Here is a 17,096-nt window from a genome sequence, read left to right on the forward strand (position 1 = left end):
AACAAAATATCTTTATTCTCATAAATATTTTTACCATTAATAAAAAAATATTACTTATTACGATGATAATTTACAAGATTCTCAGTATATTTAATAGGGGCATCAAAGGAATCGCTTCCAACTTGCTTTAAAATTTAATTTTACAAAATGAAAACTAAGCAAACAACCAAAGAGAACATTACTTCTCTCCTTACACTACTAACATTTCAAATATATTAATTAACAATAAAAAAAGAGAGAAAAACAATTCTTATGATATCCATGCAATTAAATGAAAATTGTGGAAATTATAAAAATATATTTTAAAACTTTGAGCAAATCAAATGTTTTAAAGCCAAAACATTTCACAAGAAAATCATTCGTATAACATTTAAATATTTCACATTTAACTAAAACCGAAAGGTAATCCTCTTTAAATGTGCTGACACAAAATAAAACTAACTCATCTTGAAACAATTAATTGTGCAAAATGGCAAAATAAAATTTAAACTAGATAAGTCAAGTCACATTACTTGACAAATTGTTTTACATGTGACTAATAGTAACAATAATTCTAATCAAAGCTTAAATAACAATTCTTGTCCACAGTCGATAACTGCAATAACATTCATATGGTTCTGGTGTTGTTTGAACTGCATTAATTTAAGACAAAGCAAATTTGATCTCGCACAAAATAAAAACATGTGCCTGGCAATGAGAATTTATTTAACCAGATTTGTTATGTATTTATTAATATCATATAAGAAGTAATGTTATTTTAAGTTTAAATTGTAGAATTTATTTCTTGATTTACATTTCTCATCAAGGTAAACTTATACAGAAAACATGGACACACTTTTTTTTTACAACCTCTCTTTCTTATATTTTGTATTATGTACAAATAAAATTATAATAAAAAATAGAACAAGCTCGACTTAATTGTTTAAAATTCATTTATAAATGTATCACACATTACAACATTAACATCTAAGCTTTTATAACTTCTTTTATGACTAAAAACATCAATATATTAAGACTAATAAATTACTTTCTTCAGAGTCTTATTTTAATCGATTATTGATATTAGATTTTGTCAAAAATTATAGAATTTTTAGAGCACAGCTAGGTCTACATTTCTGTTGTTTCTAATACCTTTGTTTTACAGTGTTAAAAAAATTATTATATTTTTAAAAACAAATGTCACAATTTGTGTTTATTTGTAGTAATAATAATGGTTAAACAATAACAATAAAAACTTGAATTGTAATAAATAAAAAAACCTATAACTTAAAGTTTGCAAGTCTTGGAGAAAAAAGTATTAATTTCAAATGTTAATAAAAGTGCCACTTATCCATTTGTTAATTTGTTTTCACTTTTTGTCACACATGGCATTAGATTTTTTAAAATATATATTATATTTTTAAGGGAGTTTCCTCTTTCTTTTTTTAAACTAATTTTATATCTATTTTATTTTTGTTTTAAAGTAATAAAATTTAAAAAATATTTCAAAATTTGATGTTAAATAATTGAAAAAACTATACGTTAAGTGTTATCCTTTCCACATATAACTAATAAACTCTATTTAAAAAAAAGTAATGAATAAAAAAAGGGGCAAATCTATGTAGTCGTATTACAAAACTAAACAAAGCCTTCAAATTGTTTAAGGAAGACTACACTTTCTTGCCAATTTTAAGCAAATTTTCATACCGGATTCTGGAATAAAACTTTTCTAACTATGCCTCACAGCACATAAGGATATGAAAGTGTTAGCATGGCTCAGCTGACAGACGGGGATAACGGTCGTTGCAATGTTGTACTCTTCCAATTTGGCGATTGTGTCATGGATCAACTGAGGTCCTGGAGAGCGGCCGACCCTGTAGAAAAGTTGCAGAGAACAGACCGGTATCGGGGACAACGTGGCGTTATTGTTACTGTTACAGTTCTGCTCGCACTGCACTGTCGGTGGTGGTACTCCTTTGAATAAACGAGACATGGCATACCTGAACACCTCAAGTAGCTGCGCCTCGGACAAAGATTCACAGTTGAAGCCTACAGAGTTCAAGTTCGAAATGACAGGATTTGAGACCGAAGATACTACAAACAAATTAAATTAATAGTTTTCTCTTTAAATAAAAAAAAAGCAATATCTTTTACCTGTAGAGACGTTACAAACAATAGCAGAAACAGAACTTTCATAATTCCACCTTCTCTTGATAGAAACACGATTCTCACCAACAACACAGCCAGTTTCTTCATCTAAAATATTTTTTTTTTAATTAAAAAAAAACCATAGCCTACCATTATTCATATATAACTGATTACTAATTTATGTACACTGAAATCTGTAAATGCATATACACATGTATAAAGTTGAGCCTATCACTTCTCGCAGTTCATTGGGAATTCCAGTTTTTTTTATTTACAAAAATTACCGGTAGGCTTCGAGAATCACCCACCCCAGGTGTTGGCAGTCCAGGTATAGACCTCAGTTATACCCGCCCAGCCACTGAGGTTGAACGCCAGGGGCTATCAAAAGCTAGATCATTTCAGCCCACAACTTAACAGTCTCCCATTTACACTTTCACTCACTCTTAAATACATTCTTTCCTATTCACATCCCATTCACTCAGAATGATGAGAGGATTACTCAATATTCCTCCATTACCCTTTTCATATATTAATAACTAACCTAATTGAGGGTTGATGGGGTATTCAATATTCCACCATCATCTCTCTCTCACTGCACATTCACACTAATTCAGTCTCAATACGCACAAAGAAACTCAACTATAAAACTATATACAGTAAAACAATCATTTCCTCCAAAACACGGAACAGGGGACTTGCTGCCATGCTCAAGCCCAATTCTTATATAGGATGGCATTCCTACATGCTCTCTATATGGAGCCAAGGGATGGCAAGTCACATGTTCATTATGACATTGAATTGTAAAGACTATCCTGAGATACATTAAAAAAAAAAATTTCTTCAAAAAATCGTAAATAAAATCATAAAAGTTCACATTGAAAAATAGTCTTCTCAGCAATGTTGCCAAAGCGATACTAAAGCCAGTGACATCATTTCTATTCCAAAAATATTATCAACACCCGCAAAAGGCTTAGAATCAGGTTTTTGCTAGAAGAGGTGCATCAGTCTGAAACGATGCTTGTATATGGGAGGGGTGTTAGTGTATCATTCAGCAAACTTTCTCTACATGCCAGATACATATGCAGGCTTTGGGCCAAAAGTAAGTGTCCATGTGTCAACCTCACATACCCTATCTTTAATTGGGTGAGGATGACCTTTCTTCTATGAGTCAGCCTCCACAGGGCACCTATCGACATATGCCGCTTCCCTGCCAATCTGGCCTATCTTGCTGCTGCTGCTTTCTATTAATTATGTTTTTCAATGCATTTTTAGCTTCAAAAGGCTGGATCGCGGAGGTTGGGGCAACCCAACCTTAGCCGCCTCATCCGCTTTTTTTTTACCCTCCAGACATGTCGAGACAACAACCACCATTTTGCTGAGACAATCCAGTTCATGGTATCACACCAAGAGCACAATGAGAGGGTCAGTAGAGAACATGTCACCGACAGCCGTAACCATGCTGAGAGAAGTGCACGCTAGGTAGGCAGGGCTGCCATCGTCACGAATCACCTCAATAAAATCTAACTCAAAATATATATATCACGTAAATATTTAATAATTAATTACATTCAAAACGAGTGTTTCCTCTATGGGCCCAGACTTGCCACTCTACAAGAGACGATTTCGGCAGTTCTCTTACAACTATGTACTCTACAATCGCGTTGTTTGTTCTTCTCTCCCATTCCTTCCTCGCTTCGGCTATATATGATGCATTGGTGACGTAGCAAATGCCTTGTACGACATCGCGAAGCTGGGTGTCCTTGTCCATTGCTTTAACCAGTCTGCCAACATGCCTCAAAGCAAGCCTACATTGTCTCCTTATACCACCGGATACGAGAGTCATAGTTCCTGGAACCAACCCGATCTGCCCAGCGACGTATATCACATCTTCTCCTCCCTAAAATTGGCATTTATTATTGGAGAAACATTAAATAGTTTTTTTTTTAATATTTATGATTTTGATGTTTTGTTGTAAGCAAAAGGGTAGAAATTTGTGGAAAATATTGAGTTTGGGGATTGCCAAAAATTGTTTCTGGATATTGTTGTCAGGGATGGTATGAAATAATTTTAAATAATTCATCCAACCGAGTTAGTGATTTTAACAAACAATTCCACTTATCCTCAACCAATGCGTTAAATTACTCAAAATCATTATTCTATATAATTAATTATACTTTTTATCTAAGGTCTCGGTTGAAATTAAAAAGCTAGTGTCAAGAGTGGGATTCAAACCCACAACCTTTGGCTGCCGAAGGTTCGAATCCCACTCATGACCACTAGCTTTTTCATCTTAATCAAGACCTTACATAAAAAGTTAATTAATATGATCAATTATGACTACTAAATGTACATGTATGGTTTTTACACACCATTAATACAATTATAATTAGTTAAGCATTTAGTGTTATTAAGAATCTTTCACACATTGAAACATAAATAAGCCTACTTCATGTGAAAATGAATGATACATCAAAGAAATTTTAATTTTTGTTGTAGTTGAAGATAATTTCATTAATTTAAGAATTTTGCCAATTTTTTATTTAATATATATACTTAACTTAATGACTTGACTGTATGGTCCAATATTTGCCGGTGCCCAATGAGATATTGACTGAACATGCATGCAGTGTTTTTTATTAGAATAAGCTAATGCGTTTAGCATCACAGGTGTCTGTTCATTTAGTCCAACCCCAAGGCATGTCCTTACAGGGGGATTCGGTCCTGTTATTTTATTCAAATAACATTTGTTGACTTGTGTGTACTGAGAGAGGTCTTTCAAGAACAACGACACGTTCACAAGGTGGGCCAGTTGAAGGCCTTTTTCCTGGAGGATGGCTGTAAAGAAAAAATCTTGCGTTAACACAAATGTTCAGCAGAAAATCAATGCAATTGTTGTTTAGAAACATTTTGTAATAAGACATACTAATCATATTATTGTAAATATTGTACGTTATTAAAATATGGAAAAATTATAGTGAAGTCTGCCGTGTCAAACCAATAGCTTAAACATGTCCAAAAGTCTCCCTACTCTCGCTGGTTGTATCATTTTATTTAACAAAAGAGATGATTAACAAATAGTTTGATCATCCTTGTCTGTCTGTCCACTCTGGTTTTGTGACAGACATATTTTGCATTTACCATCTGCAGTGGTTCATTTGTGGTCATGTATATTTTTGAAATTAATTCATAGTTTATAGTTGTGAAAATCATTGATTTTAAAAATGTGGTAGAGTTTTGGTGAGAAACAGTAGGGTTAAATATATTAAATGTGTATGTTTTACATTAAATCAAGTTAAGCAGGGCTATAAAAATAAAATATGTAAAAACCTTCACTTTTTAAGTCCCAAACTTTGGACCTAACTACCACAATACAGACCTTCTGGCACTAAAAAATGTAATTAAAATCATAATTAAACAGCATCAGTGGGCTAAATTAGAAGCTCTATCAAAAGAGGTCAATAGAAGAAGAGGGATCAAATTCACCCGACTGAGAAGCCTTGCAAAGCTGACATACAGACACTTACTTTTGGGCCTGGCATGTTTAGAAAAGTTGTTCATTTGTCCCACCTAATTGAAAGGTGCAATTCCCAGGCTCCTTATAGAGAGCGAGTAGGAATGCCACCTGTTATAATTATACCTGAACATGTCAGCTAGTGTTTGGGTCCCCTGTTCCAATTTTTCTGAGAAAACAGCAGTTTATTGAAAATAGTACTTGTTAGATATCTCGTTTTATGTATATTGAAAGTGAATATATGTATTAAGGTGAACGTGTAGTATGAGAGGGCAAAATATTGAGTACCCCATAACCCTTAATTAGATTAGTACGTAATGGAGGAATATCATGCACTCCCACCCTAATTGTGTAAATGGTTTGTAAATAGGAAAGAATGTATTTAAGAGTGTGTGAGAGTGGGTTTAGATTTAAAAACCACATGTGTGGGGACTGAAACAACCCAGATATTGACAGCCCATAGACCGTAACTCCAGCATCAACAGAGAAGACCGAGATCTAACCCGGATCACCAAAAACCAAGGTAGGTATTCTTCGGGCTTACTAAGAGAAGTCATAAGTTCAATTCTGAATACATGCGTATGTACATATGTGTGCAGAGTTGAGCTTATATAAATCAGTATATTGTTTTACTTCAATTGATTTGGTGAATCATAATAAAAATCAAATTTTTGGGAAAAATTAAGGCTGATTAAATCTTTATTATATTAGAAGTTTTAAGAAGTGTGTAGAGATTTGTGACCGTTAATCGGTAGTTATTCAGATATCGTGAGATGCTGTCGGGTGTGATGTAGGTTTCAGAAAAACATTTTCTTTATCGTGCCAACGTTTCAATCTTTTATTGAGATCATCTTCAGGGCTGGGATTTACAAACAATGTTTACATTTAACAAATACACATCCTCAATGTATTTGTTAAATGTAAACATTGTTTGTAAATCCCAGGCCCTGAAGATGATCTCAATAAAAGATTGAACGTTGGCATGATAAAGAAAATGTTTTTCTGAAACCTACATCACACCTGACCGCATCTCACGATATCTGAATAACTAAAGTTTTAAGAAGTGCTGATATTTTGTAGTTAAATTTGTCTACCTTCTAATTTCACCAATGCGTCAGTCATTGCCAAGGTGATATCACTGTTTTCACCGACTATCCCTCCAACCCAGTACCAACCGCTACCATTGCTCACGGCTGTCACTTTATTCGGCGAAGGCTCCTTTTCTATAATCTCCAACAATGGATCTATATCCTAAAACGGAGGAATTTTGAGGTCAAGGAAAATCGCAGTAGGTAAGTAACATTAACCAATGCTCCATCGAAGTCACAGTCTGTAGCATCAGAATCAGTATCGGTCACTTCTGCCTGGTCGATATCTAATATATAATCATCGATGGTTTTTGCCCGGCAAATTTTCAACCTGTCGGCTAAGCTTGAATTGCAGTCTACGCCCTAAGTAAAGCACAAAATGTGAATGATATAATTCTATTTAAAAGTACAGTCTACAAGTACAGACTTCTTTCGATACAAGACGTATTTTTGTAAAATTCAGATATCCAACAGGGGCGATAGCATCATTAGAATGGATTACAGTCTCCCAATCATCTCTGGAAAAAAAATTAAATTATGTACTAAAGAAAAAAAAAGGTTTTAGCTTTTTTACACGATTATATTTTTAAAATATCTAGCTTGACTACTGACTACATAAAATGAAATCTATGTTGAATCAAACTAAAATAGTACAACTAATTACAGAATAAACATCTAATTTAAATTAGTCTATAATGTACATATCAATAGAACTTTCATAAGATAAATTTATTAAAAAAGTCTGAAGAATATAGCAATTCTAGTCTTACTTTAAAGATAGCCAGGTAGCAGAGCATTAAGCTCAAACATAACTAGCTCAAAGATGGAGCTTAATTTCAAAACTAAATTAAATGAATTAGGTATAAGTTTCCCTCTGCTGGGTTCCAGGACACATATTAGTATAGGGAAACAAGAGGGCACACACTAGCAATGTGTATATTAGACAAGAAGACAGGAAGAAAATGAGGAACAGTGGAATTCACTCACACAAACCAAGAAGCTTCTGACGAGCTTCGGAAGGAAAGAAGCAACAGAATGCATCAAAGGAAGCATGAAAAAACTTTGAATCCTACTAGGAATCTTAACAGGACACTGCACGGCAATTGAAGAAGATTAGAATTCAACGCGGTATGAGTAGATTCCGAAAAGATACTGTACTAACAAACTGCGGGTCTACACTTGCCCATAGGAGTGCTTTGTGATGTACAACATAATTATAGAAGAAATTCAACCGGTGAAACCGAGCCTACTAATCAAATTTCTTGATGAAATAGGACTCACCGGGGTTCTAATAACTCTCATAGGGCGCAGTGCGTTACAGAGGGCAGAGTATATTACCCTAAATAATACATCTAAAAAGTTATAATATTCTGAAGCTAATGTAATTTTTTGTTGAGGATCAATCCCCAAGAGCTCTTTTTTCTTCCCCCCCCCTTAGGCTACTGAGATTTGAACCCAGGATGCTTGCAGTGATGAGTTGCCGTATCAATGCCTTAACTTTTGCAGCCACCAGCACCTCTTATTTCTCATTGATTCATAGGTCAACAACTTTTCAATTAAAATTCGAATTAAACTCGGATTTTCTTTTGCAAAATTAATAAACATGTACAATACATCTAAATTGCCTGTTATCTAACATTATTTATGTTAAATATTTTAAAGAAATCTTAGTTGTTTATTCTGTAAAGTATATGTTCTGTACAGCTATTTAATAACCACGTCCATTATAAAAATAAAATAGAAGGAAAATTTGAGGAAATGAAAAGATAATTAAATTATAAATTCTGAATTGGAAAAAAAAGATATTACAGTGGCCCAACAAATATTAGTTAGCAATTATTAAAAGTAATTTGGCTTTTATTGTAAAATATTCTTCCTGAAATGCACAAAATCAAAACCTGTTATAATGAATTTTTCGTTTTATATTCTATTATAAACTTTGAAGGTCTCTCATACTTACATGACTAGAGATTTGCAAAACAAGGGACAGTCGAGTGTAAACGTCTCATACTCCCCGCCCTCCCCACAAATATTTAATCCATATTTTTCATTCTGGAAAGGAATTTGATAACAAAATCAAGATACACAACGCCGCAAGGCAGCAGAGTCGTGAGAAATAGAAGTCTTCAAATAAAAAAAAATGATTTAAATCTTATAATAACTAGCTTATATTTATAAGAAATTATGCCTTTTAGAATTAATAAATAATTAATTAACCAGTCTATGACTTTTAGATTAATTTTAATTGATAAATAAATTAAATCTAGACCTTCAATAATAATCAAGAGTAATGAAAATTCACTAATTTCGTGGTCCGCTTGACCAATTTATCTCAACTGAAAACCTTAATTAATCGTAAGTAATGAAAATATAGTATTCTACTTAATGCTAACAATTAAATTAAACATTTACCTTTACTAAAGCAAAAAATACGCTGAAGCAAAAGTCATTCCTATATAAATGAAACAAAAGTTTTCTAAAAGCGTATTAAATACAATGCTCACCATTTTAATAAGATGGGGTTGTATTTCTGATATTTTTAAGCCTAAATGTTTCGCAGGATCTAGTCCTAAAGCTGCGACCTTAATAACAATGGCATCTATATGTGTATTGATCATTTCTTGAAGCAATTCGCCTTGATCTCTTCTCCAAAGATAAGCTAGAGTAACCAGACCTAGCCTGGCACAACTGAAAATCAAAGAAATATACAAATTTTACAAGTATTGATTGCTTGACATAATTCTTTTTTTGTTATAGTACAAATATTTGATTTTATACGTTGGAACTAAGTACATACACATTTTCTACTCGCAGTCTTTGATAATCTGAAAGAACGGCTCCCACACCAACTGCTTCAATATGGACTTCTTTCTACAAATGATAAATAAAATATTTACGATTCAATCTTAAATAGCCTTCAGGACAATGCATTCTCATTTACACACTAACATACATAAACAATAATCATGAAACAACACAGATAAAAATGAAAATGAACCTGGAGCTTAATTATGTTGTTTACGACAAATAATTTCATTAAACTAAAGTTCATCTTTATATAAACATAATCTTTTACATTTTTCCTGTATAATTTTTTGCACAATGTATGTAATTTATCCAGGCCTGGTAGATGACCTGAATAAAGGTCAAAACATCGGCAAATAAATGAAAAAGGTGGTTTTCTGAAATACGTCTAATCTGACCGCTCCTCAGTACTTCAACCACTTGCTTAAAGTTTAATTGTTACTGATGCCAGATGCATTTTCAACCAGTGAAGATGGTAAAATGATGGAACATGTCTGACAAAAGTAGAAAACATATAACCATGATGGTCAGTGATGTTCAAGCTACAATTTCTTAATTTTTTCTTTCATTATTTTTGATTTATGTTGATAGTTAATGTAAATGTTTTTAGAATTTGACTGCTTTTTTCCCAGTTTTACACTAAAATTTGCTACTATGCACTTTATTAAAGATAAAAATGTTAAGTGGTAAAATATTTACAGGTTACAATTAAAACTGCATTTAAAAACTTCATTGGTTTGAGAACCTTTTGAAAATTTTTTCAAAGCTTTTTCACATTAATATAATGATTTTTGACCGTGCTGATACAGTTCCACTTGTTTTACCTTAACATTAAGCAAAAGTTTATAAAGATCTTCAACTTCATCCTCAGGGGTCGGAGTGTACATTTTTTCATTTTGCAGCGCGACTCCAGAAGTCTCATATCGAAACAGTGGCAAATTCAACGCTTCCGCATACATTTCCACCCCTTGATGCCCGACAGTCTGGTACATGTAGCTGTCGAGTTCATCTGAAAAAAATTAAAACAGATACAATGCTAGCAAACTCTTTCTTAAAACCTTTCAAAATCATTCACATACCTCTTGTGTCTGGCTTTAAATTAGCTAAGGCGACAATTTCATGACCAGCCATCACACACTGCAGCATGTTGTAACAGCTGTCTTTTCCGCCACTTATTAATGCTACTACCCTCATTTCGAACTCAATAAACGTTGTTTATCCACAAAAATAAGTTGTTATCTAAAAAATGTCACTGAAACAAACATTCTATTTTTGAGAGAAAAAAAAACTAACTCTTTAATAGATAATATAACTGATATGTGTGGTTTATCTATGTTTGTACAAACTGGTGAATTGATAACGGGCTTCTGTTCACCGACAAATCCAGCTGCTTACAGTTTTAGATAAACAAACTTACCAGCGACATTGTGTACGTTGAAGAGATTCAAGAAATGAATTTGACAGCAAGTCTAGAAAAAAACAGAAATAAATGTAATTTAAACAACACTAAATCTTGTGCGTAAAATATTAATGCTAAAAATAATCACATATATAAAATAAACTTTGCAGACAATAACTAAATTGAGATATTTTGGTAATTATAAAAATTAAGTTTTGGTATTGTTATAAGGGGAGAAAATGCCCTTGCATTACGTTGAAAGTTTTTTATTTATTTTTTACTATTATCTTATCCAGGATCAGATGTCTTCAGATTATCTGTTGTCCAATATGCTTCACCGGTATCTCGGTAGCAAAGTTAAAATGTCCTTAACTATTGCAAATTTTAAAAGAATACTACATAAGAAGAAAATATTACTTGTATTATATTCACTTTTATACACAATTTAAAGTAATTACATTATCTATATGGCAGGAAATTTTAAATCCCCCCTATCAAATTCGTTTTTATTTCATTATTTTATGATGTTAAAATATATTATAATTTTATTTGAATTATTTCTTGTACACAATGCTTTCTTGTAGATAATGGATATAAAATCAAAATGAACATCGACTTTTTTTTAATGTAAAGAAGGTTAAGAAGAAAAATTAGTGTCATTACATTTTTTTTTAATGTGTAGAGATTAGTGACCGTTAATCGATAGTTATTCAGATATCGTGAGATGTGGTCGGGTTTTTTTTTAATGTTTTACTATTTTACACACTCCTACACTTTTTTGGTATTTTATCATTTTTAACCAAACAATTGTTATATCACATGAATATTAGCTTGAATGAAGAGGCTTCTTTTTCTTTGGGGGGGGGGATTCAAGAAGGAAAAGAAAAGAATAAAAAAGAATAAGAGGGCTGGTTATGACCAATGTAGTTTGCCAACTCTACATCTATCCACAAGAAAACGTCAGACTTTTAGGCAGATATCACTAAATAAAATTTTAACTTGAATTTGATGTTGCCAAAATATTACAAAACAATTATTTTTTAAATGCATGTATAATCCTTTTATATTCAACAGTTTGAATCCTTGTGCACAATACTAATACATTTTGGCTGTAGAGAAAAAAACACAGTGAAATTATGGATCATTAAGCGAAATTAATCCTTGTATATATCGTATTCGGTTTTTATAAAAGATTTAAATCATATCTTGATAACTGAACAATCAAACACCAGGTTTTTGGACAGAAATCACTACTTTATTGGTATACCAAATGAAAGGTGTCACTGCTGTAAGACATTTTGGATAATCCAATTCAAATATGTTCACATGGAAAAATATATTAACATTTTATAATTCTTTATGGGTAGACCAAATGAAAGGGTACTGCCATAATACGAATGTTTTAAATCATTTCAATTTATTATAATTTAGAAAAATTTAGAAATATATTGTTATTTTATAACCTTACATATTAATTTAGATACATATTATATTATTATTTTGTTTAAAATGAACTGTATTATTATATCTTTACAAATTTACGTATATATGCATAAAACCTATAAACTCACAAAGTTACACAATCAAAGCCCAAAGCTGAGAACACTTCATTGGTATACCAAATGAAAGTTACTGCCCGAACATGGTCATTTTAGATAATCCCAAACAAATAGTGTATCAAATATTGAAAAACAAATATGAAAATGTACTTCCTTTTTTGTTCTTTTTTTCTTAATATCTTTACACAAAAAAATAAAATAAAAAATAAAAAAGCCTAGCCAGAGAATTTATTTTTTTGGTATACCAAATTAAAGATTTTCTTCTAAATGGCAAGACATTTTAGACCATCCAATCAAATACATATGTTTTTATCTAGAAATTTAATTTACAATGATTTTACGATCGTACAATACAAAAATAGACTTTCTTATTTTTTTATATCTTTACTAATTTTCATGCCTGCATGGGAGATGAAATTAACAACAGCTGAACACACAACCCTAGGCAGAGAAATATAGATATTTTATTGGTATACCAAATGAAATATTTTTGCCACTTCTAAATGACGAGACATTTTATACCATCCTAATCAAATATGTTTGTATTGAGAAATTTAATTTGCAATTATTTTAAGATCATACAATATAAAAATAGATTTTTTTTGTGTGTATATCTTAACTAATTTACATGCATACATAGGAGATGAACTAACGAAAGTTTAACATATTTTATGTATATCTTTACTAATTTACATGCATAAATAAGCCATGAATTAACAAAAGTTAAACACTCAACCCCCAGGCAGCGAAATATAACTTTATTGCTACATCAAATGTAAGTCTCTTCTAAATGGCAAGACATTTTAGATAATAACAATGTGTGTGGTGATTAGTGACCGTTAATCGATATTTATTTAGAAATGAGATGCGGTCTGGTTTGATGTAGGTTTCAGAATACATTTTCTTTATCGTGCCAACATTTCGATCTTTATTGAGATCATCTTCAGGGCTCAAAGTGTTTGTCTTCTGTGTAATTGTGTCATTCTTGCGTGTCGTGTCAAGAGTGCCACTCAACTCACAGGCAGAGAAATGTATGTATGTACATATTTTATTGGTACACGAAATAAAAGATTTTTTCCGCTTCTAAATGGCAGATATTTTAGACCATCCCAATCAAATATGTTTTTATGGAGAAATTAATTTACAAGATTTTACGATCGCACAATATAAAAATGGACTAGTTTTTGTAATTTTTGTATAACTTAACTAATTTACATGTCTGCATAGGAGATAAATTAACAAAAGTTGAACATATTTTATGTATATCTTATAAACTTTATTGCTACACCAAATGTAAAATTTCTGGCCCTTCTAAATGGCAAGACATTTTATATCATACCACTTTAATGTTTGTTTCAAAAAATATATTGCGATTCCTATAACATTACTAATTTACATACCTAAAAAGGAGGTGGAATTAACAACAGTTAAACACTCAACATCCAGGCAGAGAAATATAGATATTTTATTGGTATACCAAATGAAAGAATTTTGCCACTTCTAAATTACAAGACATTTTAGACCATCCAAATCAAACATGTTTGTATTGAGAAATTTAATTTACAATGAGCTTACAATTGTACAATATAAAAATGAACTAGTTTTTGTATTTTTAGTATATTTTTACTCATTTAAATGCCTGCATAGGAGATGAACTAAAAAAATTGAACACACTTTGTGTATATCTTCACTAACTTACATGCATACATAAGAGAATGAATTAACAAAAGTTGAAATATAAACTTTATTGCTACAAGGAAATGAAAGATTTCTGCCACTTCTAAATTTCAAGATTTAGACCAGCCCAAGAGAAACGTTTTTGATTTTACAATATATAAATGGTTTTATATCTTTATTAATTGGCATGCAAACATAGCAGATGAACTGACAGAAGTTAAACAATCCCAGGGAGCGAAATGACTACTTTATTGGTATACCAAATGAAATTTTAAATTCAATTCACTTCTGTTCAAAATATTAAATTGCACGTGCTTAATTATGGGCAGAGTAAAGATAATTGGTTGTAACGTATTAATTTAAAAAGGTCTCATCTCGTTAATTGAAACTTATTATTGACCACAAAGTCTTGGTTTTACTTTGGAAGTAAAAACAGCTCCAGATTGTGAATGAATGAGTTGAATATAAAGCTACAAAACTACAAAATGTGCTATTAAAGAAATGTGACATTTTGTCAAACGACTTTTACCTTATCTCACCGACATTGATAGATAATATTTATGTCGATAAAATCATTTTAAACTATTTTTAAACGGAACTAAAAAAGATGACGAATCTCTTTGCCAAAACTGGCGTTTTTTATACAAGCGCAAGCTAGTGGAGCTTGATTTTAACATAAAACACTGGGCTTTTTTGTAATTGATCATGCATTTTTGTGTGAAATTTGTGTTGTGTATAATTAAAATCGTGATTAGTTTTTTTTAAGTGGTTCAAGGCAGGGGGAAAAAGATGGAAAGGCAAGAACAGGAAGAGTTGGAAATATGGCATTTTAAGAATCTTCTACTGTCAGAACTTTTCCAAGTAGAAATATATAATTTTTTTAAAACGTCAATGTGTAATTATTGAAAAAAATAAGAAATATAATATCTCGTGGAGGTTGAAGCGGTGGTTATCCGTATAAAGGGATTATTCTATTCTAAGCAATATGCCCAGCAATATTGCAATTTAGGTCTAAGACTCGCCTTACCTGAAAGCCGGCCAAGCACCCTCGGACCGAAAGCCTTCCCGGTGTGACTTCCCTTCGGAAAATTGACCAGGGACAAACAGAAGATGAAATAAAAGAAAACTTTTAAAGTTTTAATATAGATCTTCGCGAAACCGCCATCACAAGCGCTCTCTCGCCCGGCCGAGATCACTATGAAACGCTGGCCATGTCGTCGATTTTTACCCATCGTACGAACTATCAAGGCGTGATGTTCGACTTTTTAACTCAAACGAAGATCGATGGAGGTCTTTATTCGAAAATTTTTACTTTCTTTTCACTTTTATACACTTTTATTTGGGTTTATTAAAAGCGCGTTTAGGATGTCATGACCCGCATTTCGGTCGACCGTAGCTTCCAATGTTCAATTAGCTATACAACCCTCATTCCTCTCCCCCTCAAAAAATTCAATCCTTCTCTTTGATTTTAAATTATTCATATTGAATTTGTAAATCCTCATTCCTGAAATATTTATTGTACACGTAAATATCGCTACTTGGCTTTAAAAATAGCAATAACCAAAAAATATATAACGTTTTAATAACAAACTTAGCATTATCAAATAACTTTGCTAATCAGTTCTAAAGTAGTTACAAAAATAGTTATCGTCATAACAATTTGAAAAGCACATTGCAGCTTATAAATATGTATATTTTAAAAGCACATATTTTTTAAACAAGAACAATTTCAAAAACAGACAAATATTAGCGATTGCAACGCTCCTTGAGTCAGCTATATGTAGTCATTTTTAAAAATCTTGAGGTCTAGTGTATTTTTATAATTCTCACTTACATTAAAATTACGAGAAATTATTTGTGGAAAAAGATATTCCTTAATCACTGTACAAACTCGGAATTACTAAATGAACTAGAAATAGAACTACTGAATGATTAGAAATATAAGTCAGACATTATAATTAGTACTGATTACTGATTTATAAAGCTCAAATGTGCATAAGCATGCTGTTGGCAGTCTGGGGTCAGACCTTGGTCTTATCCGTCCAGCACCAAGGTTGGGTTCCAGGGTATATCAACAGCTAAGTCATTTCAGCCCCCCCCCCAGTGTAATCGGTCTCCCATTCACACTCTTGCAATCTTAAATGCATTCTTCCTTTTTTATATACCATCCACCCAGTTAGGGTGTACCCTAATTGAAGGGTTGATGGATGCTCAGTATTCCACTAATGACCCTCTTACACTATACTGTGCACTAATAAATACATTCACTCTCAACACACTAGGGAACACAAAAATATCAGTATTATATACAATAAAACTAGAATTACAACAGGAGACTCAGATACTCGTTGCCATGCTCAAGCACAATTCTTGTATCGGGTGGCATTCCTACATGCTCTCCATATGGAATATTTGTCTGTGTCAACCTCGCATGGCTTATCCTTAATCGGGTGAGGATGACCCTTCTTCTACAAGTCAGATCCTCCAAGGGCTATCTATCATTGTAATTATACATAAATATAAGTATGGTTATCCAGCATTCGTATTAAAATGTTGAATTTATTTTCTATTTATTTTTTGTGCTTTGGGTAATTGATGAATTCTACCTTTCTTCCTCTGCAACCTAAAACCTTTGAAAAGTGCCCTACATTGGAGGCAGATTAGCACTTTCACTTTAGAATTATTTCTTTAGGTATTAATATCACTTTTCCAAAGAAGCTTGTTTCCAGGCCAAAGCTTTGCACTCACAAAGGACGTGCCGTTGTCTCTGCTTCTTTATGACACACCGAGTGCACTTTCCAATGTTTGTAATCATAGGTGTTCCTAATAAGCTTATATAGGTTGCCCCTTGGTACTAAATAAAGAACAAATTATTTTTTAGATATTTAAATATCTAGATCATATGTTTAACCACATGGTCTCACCAAAAA

At 32.1% G+C, this 17,096-nt stretch overlaps 1 protein-coding gene across 3 annotated transcripts; it reads right to left on the minus strand.

The window, feature by feature from the left end:
- Window positions 1-1,442: 1,442 nt before the first annotated feature.
- LOC106661200 (diphthine--ammonia ligase) lies at window positions 1,443-15,377 on the minus strand. 3 transcript variants are annotated; one of them, XM_014384455.2, is made up of 14 exons: window positions 15,194-15,377; window positions 10,949-11,000; window positions 10,611-10,770; window positions 10,356-10,540; window positions 9,524-9,597; window positions 9,231-9,414; window positions 8,687-8,778; window positions 7,154-7,244; window positions 6,946-7,089; window positions 6,733-6,889; window positions 4,685-4,962; window positions 3,694-4,024; window positions 2,134-2,235; window positions 1,443-2,073 (listed from the first exon to the last, which is right to left on the minus strand). In XM_014384455.2, exons 3-14 carry the CDS (start codon window positions 10,723-10,725, stop codon window positions 1,709-1,711), a joined length of 2,118 nt encoding a protein of 705 aa, XP_014239941.1. In that variant the 5' UTR covers window positions 10,726-10,770; window positions 10,949-11,000; window positions 15,194-15,377; the 3' UTR covers window positions 1,443-1,708. The 3 variants fall into 3 exon arrangements, with proteins under 3 accessions (XP_014239941.1, XP_014239939.1, XP_014239940.1); XM_014384453.2 differs by having other exon boundaries at window positions 10,611-10,783; XM_014384454.2 differs by lacking the exon at window positions 15,194-15,377 and adding an exon at window positions 11,079-11,171 and having other exon boundaries at window positions 10,611-10,783.
- Between the last annotated feature and the right edge of the window lie 1,719 nt (window positions 15,378-17,096).

This window comes from Cimex lectularius, unplaced genomic scaffold, assembly GCF_000648675.2.
Source record: "Cimex lectularius strain Harlan isolate CLEC.00 unplaced genomic scaffold, Clec_2.1 scaffold39, whole genome shotgun sequence".
NCBI classification, from domain to species: Eukaryota; Metazoa; Arthropoda; class Insecta; order Hemiptera; family Cimicidae; genus Cimex; species Cimex lectularius.